Source organism: Scomber japonicus, chromosome 13, assembly GCF_027409825.1.
Source record: "Scomber japonicus isolate fScoJap1 chromosome 13, fScoJap1.pri, whole genome shotgun sequence".
NCBI classification, from domain to species: Eukaryota; Metazoa; Chordata; class Actinopteri; order Scombriformes; family Scombridae; genus Scomber; species Scomber japonicus.
This window is the reverse complement of record NC_070590.1, coordinates 4265534-4289175: the sequence shown is the minus strand read 5'-3', so window position 1 is coordinate 4289175 and position 23642 is coordinate 4265534. Positions and strand designations below refer to the sequence as shown.

The following is a 23642-nucleotide window of genomic DNA, read 5'->3' as shown; positions in this document are numbered from 1 at the left end:
CTACCTTCTTCTTTTCCTTTCTCCCTCCCTCCCTCCTTCCTTCCGTTCGTTCGTTCGTTCGTTCGTTCGTTCCTCCGTTCCTCCCTCCCTCCCTCCCTCCTTTCCTTCCTTATTACCTATTAACTCTTAAATGTATTCATCATTGTAAAAACACTTAATAAAGGATTTAAAGTCACTATAATGCAGATATAATAATCTATAATAATAATTATACATTTCATTTGTATGGCACGTTAACCCTCCTGTCGTCCTCCAGGGTCAAAGTGACCCCGTCTCTCTTGACTGTTCCTCCCTTCCTTCCTTCCTCTTTCTTGGATTTTTCCTTCATTCTTCCCCTCCTTCCCTCTTTCTTTGCTCCCTCCTTCCATACTTACATACTACCTTCCCCCTCCCTACTCCTTTCCTTCCTCCCTCTTTTCCTCCTTACCTCCCTTCCTCCCTCTTTTCCTCCTTACCTCCCTTCTATCCTCCCTTATTCCTTCTCTCCTTTCCTCCCTCCTTTCCTTCATCCCTCCCTTTTCCTCCTTACCTCCCTTCTATCCTCCCTTATTCCTTCTCTCCTTTCCTCCCTCCTTTCCTTCATTCCTCCCTCTCTCCTTACCTTCCTTCCTCCGGACAGCAGGAGGGTTAAAGGTGATTTTTTATATATAAGAGAATAAAAGATGATTTCCTGTTTTGCAGATGACGATGTCACAGCTGACCAATCAGCTGTCTCAGCCTGTGGAGAGGGAGGAGCCTGTGGACGAGGTCCCAGCCAATGAACGGCCCCGAGGAGACGAGGGGGGGGCGGAGGAATAAAAAGGAGGATAAATACGGACTGATGGACAACATGGTGATCGAGAGTCTTCCTCCGATGAGAGACGAAGGGCCGAGAGTCTTCATCATCAGCTGAAACAGGAAGTAGACGCAGGTTGGTGCTTCCTGTTTCCTGTTTCCTGTTCGGACCGCTCGGCTCTCAGACTGTAAAGCTTCTGCACTTTTATTTGTTAAAGATCAGAGTCTGAGGTTTGACTCTGACTCTGTTTCATTTGAATTTATTATTATTTTGATGCTTTATTGAACAATAGTTTTACAGACTAGCAAGTTAACGATGGTATTAACGTGTGAGGACAGAAAACAAACAGGAAATAAAACATTCAAATAAACACTATAAACAACACAATACAATAAATACAATTAAATAAATAAATGAACATAAATCAGTCTTCTATTTAAAGGTTAGAGTCTATTTGTATAATTTCATTTCACAGTTAAAATCAGCTTTTTATTGTACAGATATTTACACTCAGGCTGCAACTAACTATTTTCATGATCAAATAATCTGTTGATTACTTTCTCAATTAATCGATTAATTGTTTGGCCTAAAAATAAGATTAAGAATAAGACTTCACAAGAAAATTGTGAAAAATGTGAATCAATGTTTATGATCCTCAAATGTCTTATTTTGTCCACAACTCGAAAGATATTCAGTTTACTGCCATAGAAACCTAAAAAAGAAAAAATCTAAATATACGGGTCAGTGAGAATTAAGGGTTGGTAAGATGAGCAAGTCAAAAATATATTAAACATTTAGTATTTTTGTTGGTTTTATATCATTGAAATGACATTTGCACCATTTTTTTAAACCAAAAGTAAGACTGAATGCTCCTGAAAATGTCAAATGGTGTAACCACAAAAGAATGACACATATTAAATAATCCAAACAAGAAACGTTAGAAAGAAAGAAAGAAAGTAAGAGTTAGAGTTAGGGTTAACTCTAACCCTAAGAAAGATTGGAGGAACAGAAAGAAAAAAACGGAGGAATAAAAGAAAGCAGAAGAGGAAGGAAGAACTAAAAATACGAGAAAAGGAAGGAAAAAGAAGATTTACACCATAATCCTCTAATATATTCTCTCTAAATGGATTAAAAGCAGAAATTTGATGCTGGGTCCACAAAAAAAGAATGTGTGAAGTTATTCATACGTTTATTTTCACATTTTAACCCTTTAAATTTAAATGACACCACATGAAGGAGACACATGTTTGCAGCTGAGTGTAAATTAAAGTATATTAGATTATTAATAATTATATTAGAACATAAATATCACATCTGGATTTTCTCCTGGTATAAAATACTTGAAATGATGAAAGAGTAAATGGAGCCTCATCCTCTCTGCTACACCTGCAGGTTACTTCCTGTTTCATCATTTAATCTCTTTATGACTTTATGACTTTATGAGACACATTCACAGTAAATATGTTGAGTCTGAATCAATTTGAACAAATAACTTGTTAGTTTGATTCATTCAGACTGGATTATTGTAAAGAAGTGACGGCTTTAGTGTCCTGAGATACGTTATCTCCTCTAACACTGAACTCCCTTCCTTTATGAGGAGAAGAGAAGAGAGGTGTCATTTTAATATTTTATATTTTATTGTCAACAAATCCTTCACTACAGTTTTTAAAGGACTGATGAGCTGATAAAGACTGAAAAGATGTTTTTATTACAATAGATGCCTGAAACTGGCTCTGAATAACACACACACACACACACACACACACACACACACACACACACAGTAGGGATGGGTCACGATTTTCGAATATTCCTTTCATTGTAAAAAATCGATAAGTTAATGCGACTAAAGCATAAATAAATATATGAACTATCGTCTTTTTATCTCATAGGGCTAACGTTAGCTATAGCGGTGTGGATGGGCTAATGTCATAGGGCTAACGTTAGCTATAGCGGTGTGGATGGGCTAATGTCATAGGGCTAACGTTAGCTATAGCGGTGTGGATGGGCTAATGTCATAGGGCTAACGTTAGCACACTTAATACTTCACCCTCCACATGGGATTTGTTGACAATAATAAATATAAAATATAAAACTTCTGCTTTCAGATACAAACAAAGAGCACTACGTTCACTTTAATGATCATTTCAAGCCATTAATATTCACATTTATCTCAGAGAGGTTTCTTTTTACTCAGTGTTGTATTTCTACTGAGTCTCTTATCATGTTTTTATTTTCTCATATTTCATGTTTATTGTGTTAATTAGGATTAAACACACCTGTAATATAATGTTTCTCTCATCTCTGCTTCATCCTGGTTATAAAAACTCTCTGATTCCCTCTCTGCTGACGGCTGGAGTCTGTGAAGCTGCCACACACACACACACACACACACACACACAGAGAGAGAGACAGACACACACACACAGAGAGAGACACACACACACACACACACACACACACACAGAGACAGACACACACACACACAGAGACAGACACACACACACAGACAGAGACAGACACACACACACACACACACACACACACACACACACAGAGACACACACACACACACACACAGAGAGAGACACACACACAGAGAGAGACACACACACACAGAGAGAGAGAGACACACACACACACACACAGAGACACACACACACACAGAGAGAGAGACACACACACACACACAGAGAGAGAGACACACACACACACACAGAGAGACACACACACACACACACACACACACACAGAGAGAGAGACACACACACACACACACACACACACACAGAGAGAGAGACACACACACACACACACACACACAGAGAGACACACACACACACAGAGAGAGAGACACACACACACACACAGAGAGACACACACACACACACAGAGAGAGAGAGACACACACACACACACAGAGAGACACACACACACACACAGAGAGACACACACACACACACAGAGAGACACACACACACACACACACACACACACACACAGAGAGAGAGACACACACACACACACACACACACAGAGAGAGAGAGACACACACACACACACAGAGAGACACACACACACACACAGAGAGACACACACACACACACACAGAGAGACACACACACACACACACACACGTGTTAATCATTCATTTAAAGAAATGGTGAATGTAAAAGTTTCATCGCCCGACTCTAATAAGTTTATATATATTTATTTTATTTACAGTACACTCCAGTTTTATCGTGTGTGTGTGTGTGTGTGTGTGTGTGTGTGTGTGTGTGTGTGTGTGTGTGTGTGTGTGTAGCAGCTGAAGACTTTTCTGTTTATGAAGCTCAGAGGAACAAAACCAACCACACTAACATTACAAACTTTACATTAATAATCAATATTCTATATTTTCCATCAGTGTTTCCAGAACATTTAACCTTCCTGTCGTCCTCCCGGGTCAAATTGACCCCATCTGTTTTGACTGTTCCTTCTTTCCTCTCTCCCTCCTTCTCCTTCTTTCCTCCCTTCTTCTTTCCTCTCTCCCTCCTTCTCCTTCTTTCCTCCCTTCTTCTTTCCTCTCTCCCTCCCTTCTTCTTTCCTCTCCCCCTACCTCCCTCCCTCCCTCCTTCCCTCCCTCCCTTATTCTTTCCTCCCTCCTTCCTTTGCTTTCCTCCCTTCCTTCTTTCTTTCCTCCGTCCTTCCTTCCTTCTTTTCCTCCCTCCCTCCCTCCATCCTCCCTTCCTTCCTCCGTCCTTCCTTCCTTCTTTTCCTCCCTCCCTTCCTTCTTTCTTTCCTCTGTCCTTCTTTCCTTCCTTCCTCCCTCCCTCCCTTCCTTCCCTTGACTCGAGGACACCAGGAGGGTTAACTTCATTTTTATAAACACAGATTTATTAAAATGAGCTCAAACGTTTTGTGTTTTTTATGCAAAGTCTTTGATCTGAAGTTAAACTGGTTCAGTTTTATTTATAGTCGTCTGATTCTCCTGCAAACAAATCAAATACTGCTTGTTTGTTCTCAAAGATAGTTTATTTTTATTTTATTTTATTTTATTGTATATTTTGACTGAATGTAAATCATCTCAATAAAGAACTGTGACGAGGATCTTAAACCCTGTCCAAGTGTTTTATTGCTTTTATTTTGACATGTTTAGTTTGAATTTAAATTGTGAATAAATCATTTAATGTAATAAGAAACAAAAACCTGAAAAATGATTATTTAAACTGTTAAATTCAATCTAAATACTTTAAAGATGTTCAACTTAAAAATTCTACTAAGTTAATTTTTGCCATTAACCCTCCTGTTGTCCGGAGGGAGGGAGGGGAGGGAGGGAGGGAGGAAGAAAGAAGGAAGGAAAGGAGGGATGAAGGAAGGAAGAAGTAAGGAAAGGAGGAAAGGAGGAAGAAGGAAGGAAAGGAGGGATGAAGGAAGGAAGGAAAGGAGGGCTGAAGAAAGGAGGAAGGACGGAGACAGGAAAAGAGGAAGGGATCAAGGAAGGAAAGGAGGACAGAGAAAAGGAAGGAAGGAAGGAAAGAAGGAACAGTTAACAGACGGGGTCAATTTGACGACAGGAAGGTTAGAGTGTATATGAGACAGATTAAAGACAAAACAATCAAACTGAAGAACAAGTTAAAGTTTTATAAAAGGAAGAAAAGAGAAAATGTGAAATGAAGCAGAACATCACCTGAGCTGTGTTACAGTCTGCAGCTCCACCTGGTGGTCAAACCAAGGTACTGCATCCTGCCTGAAGAAACACTATATATATAATTACAGTCTAATAATTACCATCCTGGTGAATATGACATCAACATGCAGTACTTGTACTTGACTGCAGTACAGTTTGAAGTACTTGTACTTGACTGTAGTACAGTTTGAAGTACTTGACTGCAGTACAGTTTGAGGTACTAGTACTTTACTGTAGTATTTCCATGTGATGCTACTTTCTACTCCACTACATTTATTTAACAGCTTTAGTTACTTTTTACTGTAATACTACATCTCCCATAATGCTTTTATAATGGAGAGACACACACACACACACACACACACACAGAGAGACACACACACACACACACACACACAGAGAGACACACACACACACAGAGAGAGACACAGACACACACATAGAGACACACACAGAGACAGACACACACACACACACACGCGCAGACACACACACACACAGTGTTAGTGAGTGATTACTGAGCTCAGACTGAGTGATGAGCGTCTGACAGAGTGAAGTCGAACTCTTACTTCCCGGTAATGAATCATGTGATCATGTGATCATGTGATCATGTGATCATGTGACACTGACCGAAGGATTTGAATAACAAACCACATCCAGCATCGAGCATCGAGTCAGACTCATAAAACTAGACCACATCCACCAGGGACACGCAAATCTGAGTCCACTGGTGACCAGAAACAGAACATATAAATACTCAACATGTTCTGGGAAGGTTTTAGTTTGTTTTACTCTCAGCTGATAAATTAATAAAACACTGATTATGTTTCCTAGTACTTATAAATATACTTTATGGTCATTTTAAAGAATAGTAGCAGCAGTATGATGATGAGGATGGAAAGGAGGGAGGAAGGAAGGGAGGGAAGGACAGAGAAAATAAGGAAGGAAGGTAGGAAGGAGGGAGGAAGGAAAGAAGGAAAGGAGGGAGGAAGGAAGGGAGGAAAGGTGGAAGGAAAGGCGTGAAGAAGAAAGAAGGAAAGGAGGGAGGAAAGGTGGAAGGAAAGGAAGGAGGAAGGAAGGAATGGGGGAGAAAGGAAAAGAGGAAGGAAGGACAGAGGGAAGAAGGGAGGAAGGAAGGAAAGGAGGGAGGGAGGTCAGTCAGAAGGGAGGAAGGAAGGAAAGGAGAGAGGGAGGAAAGAAAAGGAAGGAAAGGAAAGTGAGGAAGGACGGAGGAAAGAAGGAAGGTAGGAGGGATGGAGGAAGGAAAGAAGGAAGGGAGGAGGGATGGAGGAAGGAAAGAAGGAAGGGAGGAAAAGAAAGAGGAAAGGATTTTAATATTTACATCTGTGCTTTACCTGCTTCTCAAAAAGCCTCATCATGAATCAAGTTGCTTCTATTTTCTCAGTCGGCTCCGAGATGTTCTCTAAACGTCCACCAGGTGTCACTGTGACACAAGACATCACCCAGGCTTCCCCATGAACGTCACCATTAATACACAGCATGTACTAAATAACACACACACACACACACACACACACACACACACACAGAGAGACAGACACACACACAGAGAGACAGACACACACACACAGAGAGAGAGACAGACACACACACACAGAGAGACAGACACACACACACACACAGAGAGAGACAGACACACACACACACACAGAGAGAGAGAGAGACAGACACACACACACAGACACACACAGACACACACCTCCCTCCTACCATCCTTCTTTCCTTCATCCTTTCTTCCTCCTTTCATTCCTTCCCTCCTCCCTTCCTTCTTCCTTCCGTCCTTCCTTCCTTCCCTCCTCCCTTCCTTCCTTTCTTTCTTTCCTTCCTCCCTTCTTACTTCCCTCTGTCATTCCTTCCGTCCTTCCCTCCTTCCTCTCTCCCTCCCTTCCTCCCTTCTTTCCTTCCTCCCTTCCTCCCTCCCTCCCTCCTTCCTTCCTCCCTCCCTCCCTCCCTCCTCCTGTTTCACACTTTATTCTAAGGATCTATCTCTTTATCTCTCTTAATCTCTTATTAGTTAATGAATATATGTTTTTTACTATTTTGACATCTGCTTGTATAAAAGCTCTTTATAAGCTTCCCACAATACAAGACTGGATGATTTATTAAAATATATTTAAGTTATGGAAAGGAAAACTATTTATTAACTTATTGACTTTATGGGTCAAACATGTGAAACCCTTACTGACAGATTTTATGGAGGAGTCGAATGATGATGTAATGCTCTCGTCTCCATGCCTCTAAATCATGGGTGTCAAACTCATTTTCATTCAAGGGCCACATACTGCCTAATTTAATCTCAGGTGGGCCGGCTCATTAAGAAGAAGGAAGGAAGGAAGGAAGGAAGGAAGGAAGGAAGGAAAGAAGGAAGGAAAAGAAGGAGGAGAAGGAAGAGAAGACAGGAAGTTAAAGAAGACAGTAAGGAAGGAAGAGGACTTGAAAGAAGGAAGGAAGGAAGGAAGGAAGAGGACTTGAAAGAAGGAAGGAAGGAAGGAAGGAAGGAAGAGGACTTGAAAGAAGGAAGGAAGAGGACTTGAAAGAAGGAAGGAAGGAAGAAAGGAAGGACGGACGGACGGACGGACAGACAGATACAAGGAAAGAAGGAAGGAAGAAAAAGAAGACAGAAAGGAAGGAAGGGAATTTGCAAGGAAGGGAGGAATAAGGAAAGTGGGCCGGATTGGACCTCTCGGCGGGCCGGATCTGGCCCACGGGCCGCATGTTTGACACCCCTGCTCTAAATGTTTATATACACATTTTATATTTATCTCATTTCAGTCAGACTTGTTCACACTGAATCTCTCAAATTGTCCAAAGTTCATAAATCTTGGAAATCTATTAGCTAGTAGAAGAGAGGATACTGTGCTTGTATTTCAATCTGCAGTCCAAAAATAAAATAAATATAAGTTAAGTCTTGCAGCTTCCTCGTCTTCGCCTCCTGCTGTGAGCTAATTAGGATTCAGAAATTCAATAAAGTGTTTAAAAGTATTTTTACCTGGATTCTTTTCATCTGACCTGATTATTTTATGCTTTTCAGTTCAGGTTGGTCATGATGAAGAATCACAGTTTAATCAAGTTAACTTCAACATTAGAAAGCCAGCAGGTCACATGACCATAGACTGTATAAATGACCCGCAGTGATAATGATGATTGCCTCAAATCCTCACTAATAGAAATGACTTCAGACAGCTGGTTCCACTTCGGCTGCAACTAACCATAACTTTCATTATCCATTAATCTGCTGTCAATTATTTGGTCAATAAAGTGACAGAAAAAAATGAATGAAAACATCAACCACAGTTTCCCAGAGCTCAGTGTGACATCTTTAAACTGTTTCTGTTCGAGCGACGGTGAAGTCCAGAATAATGTTTGTATTTTAGATTCTTTACAAAGAAAAACAGAAAAACTGAGACAAGTAGCAAACTGTAGAAGCTGAAATATCTGCCACCAGAAACTGAATTTGAATCATTAACATTTTAATTTGTATTGTTCAATTTTAATAATTGTATTGAAAAACGTGAATCTGAATTGTATAATTTGAAATTGTTATTTCTTCTTCGTGTCTCACTAGAGCTACGTATGGAGTAGTGACAGCAACACTGCCCCCCCATGGTTTCCGGTGGTACTGCTCCGTTCGCTCCGTATCCGTAAGCTTTATGGAAACGTGCAGAAATACGGAGGAAATGAACGCAGAGCACGGACAGAAGGCTCCGTATGTATTTAACGTTGAGCATAAATGGGCCTTTAGAATAAAGTACCGAAATGAAGAACCGTTGAGAACCGATACCGAACACCAGGTACCGTTACGGGTACTGGTATCGGTACAAATGTGAACGGTACCCAACCCTCATCAACAGTCTAGTAAACTCTGCTCCAGCTACTGTTTGTTCGTCTCTGCAGAGGAATGTGAGTAGTTTCCAAAATATTTCATTAAAAAGAAAGAAAAACATCAAAGCATCAATTACTGCTGGCTCCTACCTGAACCTGAACCTGAACCTGAACCTGAACCTGAACCCTAACCCTCCTCCACACATCTCCCTCAGGGATCTGAGCTACTTCTACATTTCATCTCCTCCCCTCTAAGTTGTTCAGAGAGGTTTTAGGAGCCATCGCCCCCCGTTGGCTTCTCAGCATTGTGAACCAGTCTCTCCTATCTGTCCTTTCCTTAACCCTCCTGCTGTCCTCAGGTCAAGGAAGGAGAGGAGGAAGGAAGGAAACAAGTAAGAAGGAAAAGAGGAAGGAAGGATGGAAGGAAGGAAGGAAGGGAGTAAGGACAAAAAGAGGAAGGAAAGAAAGGAGTAAGGAGGGAGGGAGGGAGGGAGGAAAGGAAGAAGGAAGGACGGAAGGAAGGAAGGAAGGAAGGAAGAAAAGAGGAACGAAGTAAGGAGAGAAGGAAGGAAGGAAGGAAGGAAGGAAAGAAGTAGTAAGGAGGGAGGGAGGAAAGGATGAAGGAAGGAAGGAAGGAAGGAAGGAAGGGAGTAAGGACGAAAAGAGGAAGGAAAGAAAGGAGTAAGGAGGGAGGGAGGAAAGGATGAAGGAAGGAAGGAAGGAAGGATGAAAAGAGGAAGGAAAGAAATGAGTAAGGAGGGAGGGAGGAAAGGAGGAAAGGAGGAAGGAAGCAAGGAAGGATGGAAGGAGGAGGGAGCAAAGAAAGAGGGGAAGAGGGGAAGAAGGAAGGAAAAATTAAACAAAGAGGGGAGAAGGAAGGACGGACGGACGGAAGGAAGAGTAAAAAGAGAGACGGGGTCAGTTAGACACGGGAGGACGACAGGAGGGAAACCTGCTCTACATTCAACAGTCCTTCATAACTATTCTGACCTTTATCTAAATTACTGTTGGTTTCAGAAAGCTCTGAAGACGAGGACGCTGAGCAGCTTTCAGAAATAATGGAAGGAAACTATTTATTTCCTTCTGACTTTAAAAATCATTTCAGTCCGGAAACACTCAGCAGAGGAACAAATGACAACCTTCACATCTAACTATTCTCATTTTACTGGGCTTGAGTGCAGCTGGTTGAGCTACAGACGGAGAGGTTTTTCATTTTAAGAAACACTAAATCTATGTATGGAGACACTTAACACCTACAACTGCACCAAATAGTACAATGGAGCAATTACCATCCAATCGTTGTTTGTGGCATATGACTCATTTTTTTTAAAGTCATGACTAGTTTCTGAATTTTAACAGTTAATCACATTTTTTTTTTCTATCGCTTGTTTAAAGTTCTATTATTTAACATTTCACAACAGTTTTAGGTCCATATTAACAATGTAAAGACTGTTACTTCATCAACTTGATTTTTTTTAGATGTATTTAAAGTCAAAAGGAAGTGGAATGATCCTGATGTAACGCAACGTCTACTTCAAAACTACAGAAGAGCAAAGCTTCAACAACAGTGTGGTCAACTTCAAACTGCTTATTCTGGAAGGATTACACTCTTCCTGTTCCACGTAGAGAAATATGTATTAATGCACAAAATGTACAGCACATAATAACAGCACAATTAACAGGATAAAAAAAAAATACAGCCCTAGCTCCTTATTCACATCGTGATTAACGCGTTAACACCAGACGGGGAGTTCTGGTCCTCTGAAATGAGGCCAACCAGGAAGTAACTTAGAGCTGCATTCTATCAAAAGGCCACCAGGGGGCGACCGTCTCTATACAAGTCAATGGAGAATTCACCAACTTCTCACTTGATTTCTAACCTCAGTAAACGTTTTCAAAATGTGTTTATGGTCTCAATCGCTAGTTTAAAGCCTTCTTCAATGCAGTAAGATGTTCATTTGGGACATTTTGGCCTCCCTGATTTTATATGTGACGATAAAGCAGGGTATGCATTAGGGCGTGGCATGGAAGAAGTGGAAGACGACAATAGTATAGAGATCACTCATTTCTAATATCACGACTAAGCTTATGTAATGGTGTCCTGTGAAGTGAGGGTGAGGAAACAATATATTTAGATTTTTTTGCTGCATGTTAACGTACTGAGAGACTAAAGTGACTTCTGCATTTCGATCTATGAGACAAACATCAGTAAATGAGGTGCTAAGCTGTGCTAGACGACACATCTGATGCCCGTGATGCTCGTGCATTAGTGAGATATGGAAGAGAAACAGAAGATCAACTGTTTCTCAGGTGACCGAGAATGTGAACGCAGGACGTAATCACACTGTCAGTGAGAGAAGTCGGTGGGTAATTACACAGAGAGAGATATTATAACAGGGCTGCAGAGCATAAACCCCTCATTACAGAGATGAATGCACATTTGTGAGCTCAGTTGTGTAAAAAGGGAAAAGAGGACAGATACTGATGTTCAGAGATGTGGAAACAACTGATCCGGTCAGATGAGTTTAACTTATTCTGCACATGTGGGAGGAAGCATGTGAGGCTTTAACCAAGAGAGCAGTTCAGGTCTGAATGTTTGAGGGGGTCCAGTGGTATAGGTCTGAATGTTTGAGGGGGTCCAGTGGTATAGGTCTGAATGTTTGGGGGGGTCCAGTGGTATAGGTCTGAATGTTTGAGGGGGTCCAGTGGTACAGGTCTGAATGTTTTGGGAGGGTCCAGTGGTACAGGTCTGAATGTTTTGGGAGGGTCCAGTGGTACAGGTCTGAATGTTTTGGGAGGGTCCAGTGGTACAGGTCTGAATGTTTGAGGGGGTCCAGTGGTACAGGTCTGAATGTTTGAGGGGGTCCAGTGGTACAGGTCTGAATGTTTGAGGGGGTCCAGTGGTACAGGTCTGAATGTTTTGGGAGGGTCCAGTGGTACAGGTCTGAATGTTTGAGGGGGTCCAGTGGTACAGGTCTGAATGTTTGAGGGGGTCCAGTGGTATAGGTCTGAATGTTTTGGGGGGGTCCAGTGGTACAGGTCTGAATGTTTTGGGAGGGTCCAGTGGTACAGGTCTGAATGTTCGAGGGGGTCCAGTGGTACAGGTCTGAACGTTTGAGGGGGTCCAGTGGTACAGATCTGAATGTTTGAGGAGGTCCAGTGGTACAGGTCTGAACGTTTGAGGGGGTCCAGTGGTACAGGTCTGAATGTTTGAGGGGGTCCAGTGGTACAGATCTGAATGTTTGAGGAGGTCCAGTGGTACAGGTCTGAATGTTTGAGGGGGTCCAGTGGTACAGGTCTGAATGTTTGAGGGGGTCCAGTGGTACAGATCTGAATGTTTGAGGAGGTCCAGTGGTACAGGTCTGAACGTTTGAGGGGGTCCAGTGGTACAGGTCTGAATGTTTGAGGAGGTCCAGTGGTACAGGTCTGAATGTTTGAGGGGGTCCAGTGGTACAGGTCTGAACGTTTGAGGGGGTCCAGTGGTACAGGTCTGAACGTTTGAGGGGGTCCAGTGGTACAGGTCTGAATGATTGAGGGGGTCCAGTGGTACAGGTCTGAATGTTTTGGGAGGGTCCAGTGGTACAGGTCTGAATGTTTGAGGGGGTCCAGTGGTACAGGTCTGAATGATTGAGGGGGTCCAGTGGTACAGGTCTGAATGTTTGAGGGGGTCCAGTGGTACAGGTCTGAATGTTTTGGGAGGGTCCAGTGGTATAGGTCTGAATGTTTGGGGGGGTCCAGTGGTACAGGTCTGAATGTTTGAGGGGGTCCAGTGGTACAGGTCTGAATGTTTTGGGAGGGTCCAGTGGTACAGGTCTGAATGTTTGAGGGGGTCCAGTGGTACAGGTCTGAATGTTTTGGGAGGGTCCAGTGGTACAGGTCTGAATGTTTGAGGGGGTCCAGTGGTATAGGTCTGAATGTTTGAGGAGGTTCAGTGGTACAGGTCTGAATGTTTTGGGAGGGTCCAGTGGTACAGGTCTGAATGTTTTGGGGGGGTCCAGTGGTACAGGTCTGAATGTTTTGGGAGGGTCCAGCAGTACAGGTCTGAATGTTTGAGGAGGTCCAGTGGTACAGGTCTGAATGTTTGAGGGGGTCCAGTGGTACAGGTCTGAATGTTTGAGGGGGTCCAGTGGTACAGGTCTGAATGTTTTGGGAGGGTCCAGTGGTATAGGTCTGAATGTTTGAGGGGGTCCAGTGGTATAGGTCTGAATGTTTGAGGAGGTCCAGTGGTACAGGTCTGAATGTTTTGGGGGGGTCCAGTGGTACAGGTCTGAACGTTTGAGGGGGTCCAGCAATACAGGTCTGAATGTTTGAGGGGGTCCAGTGGTATAGGTCTGAATGTTTTGGGGGGGTCCAGTGGTACAGGTCTGAATGTTTGAGGAGGTCCAGTGGTACAGGTCTGAATGTTTGAGGGGGTCCAGTGGTACAGGTCTGAATGTTTGAGGGGGTCCAGTGGTACAGGTCTGAATGTTTGAGGGGGTCCAGTGGTACAGGTCTGAATGTTTGAGGGGGTCCGGTGGCTCTTATGCATCAGGATGGGGGGCATTGGGAGGGAAGGGTCACCACAAATCAATACAAATTAGTAGTGAGTGATCAGCTTTAGCCTATGATGAAAACATGTCTATTCTGATGAGAGTGGTCTCTTCCATCCAAAGAACACGAGGAGTCAGTGAATCAGTGTGAATCAGAAGCTGAGGCCTTCACAGTCACCACATCTCAACACAACTGAACACCTATGGGAGATTTTGGATCGATGTGTTAGACAGTCATCTCCATCATCATCATCATCATCAAAACACCAAATGAGGGAATATATTTTAGGAGAATGATGGTCAGAGTTCACACACAGTAGAATTAGGGCTGGGCAATATATCGATATTATATCGATATCGTGATATGAGACCAAATATCGTCGTAGATTTAGGATATCGTAATATCGTGATATGTTATCAGTGTCTTTTCCTGCTTTTATATGTTGCATTACTGTAAAAATATGTAATTTTCTGAACTTACCAGACTGTTCTAGCTGTTCTGTTATTAACCTTTTACCCACTTTGTCATTATAGCCACATTACCGATGATTATTTATCAAACATTTCATCAATGTAAACATTTTGTGAAAGCATCAAGAGTCATCTCTACATTATCGTTGCAATATCGATATTGAGGTATTTGGTCAAATATATTGTGATACTTGATTTTGTCCATATCGCCCAGCCCTAAGTAGAATCAATGACCAGGAGCCAAACACCTGACTAAGACACTTTATTTTCCTTTAATCTGTCCCCTGTCTGTAGGTGAAGCTGCTCTTAACTGGTTTTTATCTGACTTATCAAACTGAATATTTTAAGTCACTGTTGATAATTAGAGCTCCATGATTTCCGCAATCACGGAATCGTGGACGGAAACGCAGAATTGGTCGATTAAAACAGAATTTAGTTGTAACGTGGGATATCGCAGAATTTGACATAATTTGACTGAAATGCTGTTTTTGTGTGGAAGAGGAACGAATGTCTGGAAGCAAATCTGGGAGGCACAACAAGCCCCCTCCACACACTGAGCCCCCCCCCCCCCCCCTTTTAAACAATGTAAGCATGGCGGAGCAGCTGAACACCACGGCTCTCGACTCTAACCCCTCAGTACAGAGTCGAGCAGTTCCTGAAGGACTTCAACGTGTCAGGTTAACTGTTAGTAAAATAACAGTAAAAAGGTCAAAAAACAGGATTCACAAAAATTGAAACTGAAAAAATGAAATTTGGGAACAAATAAAACGGATTTTATAGGACCCTAGATAATTGAAGTTGTTAAGCTGCTTTATTGTCCAGTTTGTATCTGTTGGCCCTAGAACTTATCATTTGCTATTTCACCCTTGTGTCCAACCCTTTGTTTTATGCCAATCTGGATGTTTCTGCACTGCTGCCATTAAAGACTGGAAGGTTTCCAAGCTTCCTTCAACTGAACACAGATATGTCAGTGACCTCTTTCACACATAACAAGCTCAACATAAAAACAAGACTGAATATAAATAAATAAGCCCATCAAAATAATTATTCTCACATAAATAAATAACACAGGAGAGTTTAGTAGGAAAGCTAGTGTGGGTTCTTGGGTTGTGTATCAGGATGCAGTAAGGCTCAGTGTGACCGTCTGCTCTCACTAAATTATTTGATTTGCTTTATGGAATCAAGGACTCCAGCTACATAAGCAGATGAAATGGTATTTAATTTAAATAATGTAAAACTAAATTGAGCCTAAGCATGGGATGATAACCGTGTTCAAGGTTCACCGAGATTTGAAAAAGCCACGATAACCGAAACCGCCAAATTTCCTGTCATACCGTTCCTAAGGTATGAGCTGTTTTTAGTCTGGTCAAAGACAGGAAGTGCTGGTCAGAGACAGGAAGTGCTGGTCAGAGACAGGAAGTGCTGGTCAGAGACAGGAAGTGCTGGTCATAAATCCCTCAGGTGGAGCAGCTGCAGCGTAGAGTATCACGACCCCTCACACTGTCCTTACAGATTCAGGTTAAATGAACATGTCTGTCTTTATTTTTCTTCCTTTTAGGAACATTTTAGAGCTGTAATCGCCATACTATGGAACCATGATATTTTTGCTTATGGTTATCATACCGCCAGAATCTCATACCGGCCCATGCCAAGTTGAGCCATTATGAAAATCAAAGAATTTAAAATATAAATTTCTCCCGTTGGGTTCCAGTTACAGAGTCTATTTTCAGTTTGACTTTAAAGGGTTAGGTCAAAAGGACAGAGTAGAGAAGTTAGGAATGATTGAGTCTTTGTTGGTCTTGGTTTGCAGGATTGTTGGGAATAAAAACTTATTCTTTATCATTTAAGCCAGACACATGTATTCCTATAGTCGTGTTCATGTTCAGTAAAGAGTGAGACGCAGGTTTGTCTGTGATGAGCAGCTCCTCCCATCATCTCTGCAGCCCAATAATTAGAGTTACTCATCATGAAGATAATAATAATCAGCTCTATCTGCTGCTGCTGATAAGGCCTCTCCGCTGGAACGAGTCACCGTAAACCAAAAGCCATAATTACATTCTGCACGCTTTGATTGGCTTTCGTTAATTCCCTGACAGCCAATCATGTGTGGTTAGCTCATGTTTGATGGTCACTTTAAACCCCCATAATCCTCTCTGAGAGGTTGAACCAGCCGCCTCGTGAGCACAAAGAGCTTTTTTTCCTCTCCTTCCTGCGTCAGTCCGACAGCTTTAGTGTCATTTGTGAACTTTTCTTCTTATCTGACAGTTTTCAACAGATGTTCTTCTATAATTCCTCCAGAAATCATCCGTCTCCTTGCAGAACTTGTCATTATGGGATGTCCTGTGTGATTTTATAATCCTCAACACGAGCCGGAGCTTCATCATGCTTCTATGTGTTCATGCATATCTCCCTGTTTCATGTGCTTCTATGTAAATGTTATTATTATTAACAAAAACCAACAATGAACTGATCTACTAACAAGTCTAGTGTGTGTATTAAAGTCTGATACATCTTATTATGCGATATTAAACTATAAAGACAGGTCAGTGGGTCACATGATCCTTCATCATGTAGAGTTTGGTCACTGTTTAGTTTAGAAACGGCTCCAAAGACTAGTAACTGATCATGTTTTTAGTCTCTGTAGAGCAGTCCTGTGTGAAGTAGACTCTACTGAGCATGTGCAGAGTTGCCTCCTTACTCCTTTCCTTCTGTCCTCCTTTCCTTCCTTCCTTTCTCTCCTTACTTACTTCCTCTTTTCCTCCCTCCCTCCTTACCCCTTTCCTTCCTTCCTCCCTCTTTTCCTCCCTCCCTCCTTACTCCTTTCCTTCTGTCCTCCTTTCCTTCCTTCCTCTTTTCCTCCCTCCCTCCTTACCCCTTTCCTTCCTTCCTTCCTCCCTCTTTTCCTCCCTCCCTCCTTACTCCTTTCCTTCTGTCCTCCTTTCCCTCCTTCCTTTCTTCGTTCTTTCTTTCTTTCCTTCCTTCCTCTTTTCCTCCCTCCCTCCCTTCTCTCCTTACTTATTTCCTCTTCCCCTCTTCCCCCCCTTACTCCTTTCCTTCCTCCCTCCCTCCCTTCCTTCCTTCCTTCCTTCCTTCCTTCCTCCTTTTAGCTTGGCTCATCCCTGCCATTGTGCAGCGTGAAAAGACACAACGCATTTTGGCTCCAATCATAAGGAAGTGGGCGTGGTTTCGTCTAAACTGTGTTAGGAAGCTAGACGAAGGGAGACAGAGGAGGAGGAGAAGGAGGAGAGGAGTGAGGAGACGGAGGGAGACAGAGGAGGAGGAGAAGAAGGAGGAGAGGAGTGAGGAGACGGAGACGGAGGAGGAGAAGGAGTGAGGAGTCTCTCCCGGCCGTGTTATTTTTAATTGAAAAACCACCTTAAATTAATCAGATTCCTTCAGATCTGTGTCCTGTGACCTCGGGCTGTTAGCGCTGACGGAGAAGTAGGCCGGAGATGACGGAGATGAAGAGCGGAGAGAAAAAAAGAAAAGAAAAAAAGAATAAATGGATTGTTTAAATTAATATCGTTTAAATGATTGTATTCTTCCTTTTGAACATAATCTCATAAATAAAAACTCATCATTTGTTTATAAAAGATTAATTTCCTAAAACAGCAGGAGACACTATGGGGTATTGGTGGGGACTACTTTCAGCGGCGGATGAATCTACAGCCACGACTCATATTGGTTTTAGTGTTTGTTGATTGTTAGAAAAATGCATGATATTACCAAACTTCTCCTTTAAAGCTGCAGTTGGTAACTTTGAGCACAGAGAGGACTTAGTAGAGTTGGATGTCTCGAGACCACTTTTACGTGGTCTCGGTTTTGTCACAGTCTCGACCGTCTTTGGTCTTGGTCTTGTCTTGGTCTCGGATCCCTCGGTCTTGTCTTGGTCTCATTGTCTTGGTCTCATTGTCTTGGTCTCATTGTCTTGGTCTTGTGGTCTCAGGTCGACATAGTGGTCGGGAGATTTGCAACAAATAATGTCCATGATACAAAACATAACATTCAACACAAATTATTTCGCCTTTCAAATGCAACCAAGTTATGGTGTAACACACACGAGCTCACTAGCTGTTTTTTTTTTTTTTTTTTTTTTTGGTCTCGTCTCAGTCTCGTCTCGACTTTGTCTTGGTCTTGACTCAGTCTGTCTTGGCCTTGGTCTCGTCTTGGTCTCGGTCTTGATACCCTCTGGTCTTGGTAGTGTCTTGGTCTCGGTTTAGGCGGTCTTGTCTAGGACTTAGCATCAAATTTGAAGAAGTAAAACTTTCAGATCCCTCTCCCTCCCTCTCCGCTGTACTCCTGCCCTGCCTCCCAAGTCTGTCCCCCAGAGGAGGCTGATGTGCACACGACCACGTGCACACGATCGGTAATACATGAACATGAACTACACTCCTTCAGCTAGATATAAAACTCTTTACAGTGACTTTCACATGGCTATACCTCACCTAGAAACTAGAGATATGAGCTGGACCGAGCTGAGGAGGAAGGGGGAGGAGCCTGTGAGGAGGAAGGGGAGGGGCCTGTGAGGAGGAAGGGGGAGGGGCCTGTGAGGAGGAAGGGGGAGAGGACTGTGGTGAGGAAGGGGGATGGGCATGTGAGGAGGAAGGGGAGGAGCCTGTGAGGAGGAAGGGGGAGGGGCCTGTGTGCGTGAGCAGTGATCGACAGCTGTCAGACACTCCATCAGACACAATCCTGGCTCTGATTGGTTCAGTAGGAGCAGTGGGCGGGGCTAAATGAGCCTGGCTTTTTTACAGATGACTAGTTTCATGTAATGCTTCTTTACATAGTGACAGTCTGAGCAAATATGACAAAAAGTTATTTTTATAAGACTTACCAACTGCAGCTTTAAAAGAAACCACTTCTGCACATATTCAGCAAAGACAAGTCTCTCTTATCTCTCCTCTAGCGCCACCATCAGGCCACAACCTCCACTTATTTCCACACTTACACAACACATATTTAAATATAATAAAAGAGCCGTATCACTTCCCCTCCTGACATGATAAACCCTGGAGAGTTCAAACAGCTCAGATAAAGCAGCTGTAAAGTGGAGTCATGATTCAGGAGATGTGGTGCTAGCTGATGATGATGGAGGAGAAGGAGGAGGAGGAGGAGGAGGAGGAGAAGGAGAAGAAGAAGAAGAAGGGAGGGAGGGAAGGAAGGAAAGGAGGGAGGGAAAGAAGGAAGGAAAGGAGGGATGAAAAAAGAAGAAGAAGAAAGGAAAGGAGGGAGGGAAAGAAGGAAGGAAAGGAGGGAGGGAAGGGAGGAGAAGAAGAAGAAGAAGGAAGGGAGGAGAGGGAGGGAAAGAAGGAAGAAGGAGAAGAAGAAGAAGGAAGGAAAGGAGTGAAGGGAGGGAAAGAAGGAAGAAGGAAGGAAAGGAAGGAGGGAAGAAGGAAGAAGAAGAAGAGGAAGAAGAAGGAAGGAAAGGAGGGAAGAAGAAGAAGAAGAAGAAGAAGAAGGAGGAGGAGGGAGGGAAGGAAGAAAAGGAGGGAGGGAAGGAAGGAAAGGAGGGAGGAAAAAAGAAGAAGAAGAAAGGGAAGGGAGGGAAATAAGGAAGAAGGGAGGAGAAGAAGAAGAAGAAGGAAGGAAAGGAAGGGAGGAGAGGGAGGGAAAGAAGGAAGAAGGAGAAGAAGAAGGAGGAAGGAAGGAAAGGAGGGAGGAAAGGAAGAAGAAGGAAGGAAAGGAGGGAAGGGAGGGAGGAGAGGGAAAGAAGGAAGAAGGAAGGAAAGGAAGGAGGGAAGGAAGGGAAGGAGGGATGGGAGGAGAGGGAGGGAAGAAGGAAGGAAAGGAGGGAGAGAAGAAGAAGAAGAAGGAGAAGGTAACCATGTTAAACTCTGCAGGATATTAAAGGCAGTGTGAGCTTCTCTTCTCTGAGCTGCTGCAGGCTGAGAAACTCTTATCACAGACCGACGCTGACGACGAGCATCACTCACATTAATACGCTGCTTTAAACTTACTACTGGAACTTTTCATTGGTTATGAAACACTCTCCATTTAATACTGATGCTATAATATATATATTTATATATATATGACCTACATAAGAGAGAGGAGAGATGTCTATAGAGTTATTTAAACTTCGTGAAGAAGAGGGAGAGAGGGAGGGAGGGAGGGAGGAAGGAATGCAGGCAGGCAGGGAGGAGGGGGGGGGGGAGGAAGGAAGGAAGGAAGGAAGGAGGAGGGAAAGAAGGAGGGAGGGGAAGGAGGGAGGAAGGAAGGAAGGAAGGAAGGAAGGAGGAAGGACAGAAGGAGGAAGAAAGGAGGGAGGGATGAAGGAGGGAGGGATGAAGGAGGGAAGAAGGAAAGGAGGAAATGAGGGAAGGAGGGAGGGAAGGAAGGGAAGGGAGGATGGAGGGAGGGAGGGGGAGAGGAAGGGAGGAAGGAAGGAAGGAAGGAAGGAAGTAGGAGGGAAAGAAGGAGGAAGGAAAGAAGGAGGAAGGAAGGAGGGAGGGAGGGGACGGAGGGAGGGAGGGGAAGAAGGGAGGGAGGAAGGAAGGAAGGAAGGAGGAAAGAAAGAAGAAGGAAAGAAGGAGAAAGAAAGGAGGGAGGAAAGAAGGAGGGAAGAAGGAAAGGAGGAAATGAGGGAAGGAGGGAAGGCAGGGAGGGAGGGAGGGCAAGGAAGGAAGGAGGAAAGAAGGAGGGAGGAAGGAAATAAAGAAGGAAGGAAAGAAGGAGGAGGGAAAGAAGGAGGAAGGAAAGAAGGAGGAAGGAAAGAAGGAGGGAGGGGAAGGAGGGAGGGAGGGGAAGAAGGGAGGGAGGGGAAGGAGGGAGGGAGGGAGGAAGGAAGGAAGGAAGGAAGAAAGGAGGGAGGGATGAAGGAGGGAAGAAGGAAAGGAGGAAATGAGGGAAGGAGGGAAGGCAGGGAGGGAGGGAGGGCAAGGAAGGAAGGAAGGAAGGAAGGAAGGAAGAAAGAAGGAGGGAGGGAGGAAGGAAATAAGGAAGGAAAGGAGGAAAGGAAGGAAGGAAGATAGGGAGGGAAAGAAGGAAGGAAGGAAGGAGGGAAAGAAGGAAGGAAAGGAGGAAGGAAGGCAGGCAGGGAGGAAGGAAAGGAGGAAGGAAGGAAAGGGAGGGAGGGAGGAGATTTCTATAGAGTTATTTAAACTTCCTGTAAACTGGTTCTCTGTGAAATGTGAGTGCAGGACAAGGAGAGGACATTTCTCTACATCTCATTATGTTCACAAAGTAAAATTAAACATGACTCATATTCAAAAAGAAGAGGAGAGAAAAAGAGAGCGAGCAGTGGATGGTAAAGCGAGGTAAAGAGTGAGGAAGGGAGGAAGGAAGGAGGGAGGGAAGGAAAGAAGGCAGGAGGAAGGAAGGAGGGAGGAGAAGGAGGAAGGAAGGAAGGAAGGAGGAAGGAAAGGAGGGAGGAAGGAAGGAAAGGAGGGAAGGAGGGAGGAAGGAAAGGAGGGAGGGAGGAAAGGAGGATGGAAGGAAGGGAGAAGGGAAAGAGGGAGGGAGTAAGGAAGGAAGAAGGAAGGAAGGGAGGAAGGAAGGAAGGAAGGGAAGGGAGGATGGAGGGAGGGAGGGGGAGAGGAATGGAGGAAGAAAGGAAGGGAGGAAGAAAGGAAGGAAGAAGGAAGGAAGGAAGGAAGGAAAGGAAGGAAGGGCGGGAGGAAGAAAGGAAGGGAGGAAAGGAAGGAAGGAAGGAAGGAAAGAAGGAACAGTCAAAACAGACGGTAGAACGACATGAAGGTTAAAACATCTTTATTTTCTCTCTAAAGATCCTCATGTGTGAGGGCAGCAGTGGAAAATACTAAACTAAACAAACTATGAATATATATAACTGGTCAAAGGTCAAAGGTCATCAAAGGAGGAGATAATCCTTCATTAATCAGAATCCAGGTTAAAAGTTCAATTAATCCTGATTTTGATTTTTGCCATAATCACCCGGCTCTAGTTTAAAAAGGCACAAACTTGTCCACAGCAGGGTTATTATAGTATCATCTGCTGCATACTGCAAGAAGAAGCTGCTGAGTGGGCATTTTATGATTTACTAGAAATGGATAAAGCTGCAGGATGAAAACTACTTTGAGTACGAGCTACTGATAGATGAGAGTAAATGTGAAATGAAATTAAAAAGGACTTGATGATAAAACATATTTAGTATCACACATTCTTTCATCCTTTTCAGATTCTACAAGTCAAGGCTTTCTCTCCATACCTGAAAAACTAAAACTAAACTGAAATTTAAAAAAAGCTGAAAAACTAAAGAAAAATAACTTTAGTCCACACAGAAGGGAAGGTTCTGAATCCAACACAACTGAGCTGAAAACTAAGATTTAACTACAAATATACAAACATTAAAATATAAACTGAGCTAATGAAACTACAAAGGGACAGGTATAGAGACACAGGAGCTGATTGGCTGGGAGCAGGGCTGAATGATGAATTAATTAAAACATTAGCAGTAACAGACAGTTATAAGTTTAAATCACAGTTAAATTAGAAACACATTAATTAATATCAGACATGGACTCAGCTCATATATATCTCATAATATCCCCCAATTTATTTAGTAAATTAGGTTTTAGAGCCTTTAATTCATCAGTTTAATTGATTTATCTTTCTATTTTATATTTATTGTTTTATCTTGTTGTGCAGCACTTTGGAAAACCTCGTGCTATATAAATAATTAGATTGAATTGATTTAAACAGCTTTTTTTTTTTACCTAAATGACCTTTAAGTTCATATTTTAGGGTTTTACTTCCATTTCTTTCCCTTTTATTTTTAGTTTAGTTTAGTTTTTAGTTATTTTCTTAATCTATTCTAGTTTAAACTCGTTACTCCTACTAGTGTATTTCTCTTATTTGCTTTCCTTTCATGCATTCATCTGCATTATTAATATATCTCAGAAGCCAAATTAAAAATAAAATAAAATAAAACGCCACTTAAATCTGTAATACAAACTTTAAAATGTCATTACTCACTATGCAAAACCAATGAATTCATATTTAACATCCCAGTTCAGCTCATTAAAACTCTTTAACTTTACAGTTTGCAGCAATCACAGTGAAACATTTACAGATACATGATTCACAGCTTCACATTAATACCGCAGTTTGTCTAATAAACAGATTAAACTTTAATACTTCACAGATTAACAAATAAATAAACTGATTACATGATAAAAGAATCAATTAACTCACCGAGTCTCCTTCAATTAACGTCAATCTTCAACATGACGGAGAGAAAAATCATTAAAAACCGGTAAAAATAATAAAATAATAAAGTTTATAGCGTTAAAAAGTGTGTTTCTTTCTTTCTTTCTTTCTTTCTTTCTTTCTTTCTTTCTTTCTTTCTTTCTTTCTTTCTTTCTTTCTTTCTTTCTCTCAGCTCCTCTGAACAGGTTTC

At 42.6% G+C, this 23642-nt stretch overlaps 1 protein-coding gene across 1 annotated transcript in view; it reads right to left on the bottom strand.

Annotated features, from left to right (window-relative positions):
- The window catches only part of LOC128371779 (tectonic-like complex member MKS1), a 30489-nt gene extending 12306 nt beyond the window's left edge, over positions 1-18183 (bottom strand). Inside the window, exons 1-2 of the mRNA XM_053332154.1 lie at positions 18098-18183; positions 12390-12553 (exon numbers count right to left, since the gene is read on the bottom strand). Coding sequence (XP_053188129.1) covers positions 12390-12553; positions 18098-18183 — 250 coding nt within the window. The remainder of the gene's footprint in view (positions 1-12389; positions 12554-18097) is intronic.
- Positions 18184-23642: the final 5459 nt, after the last annotated feature.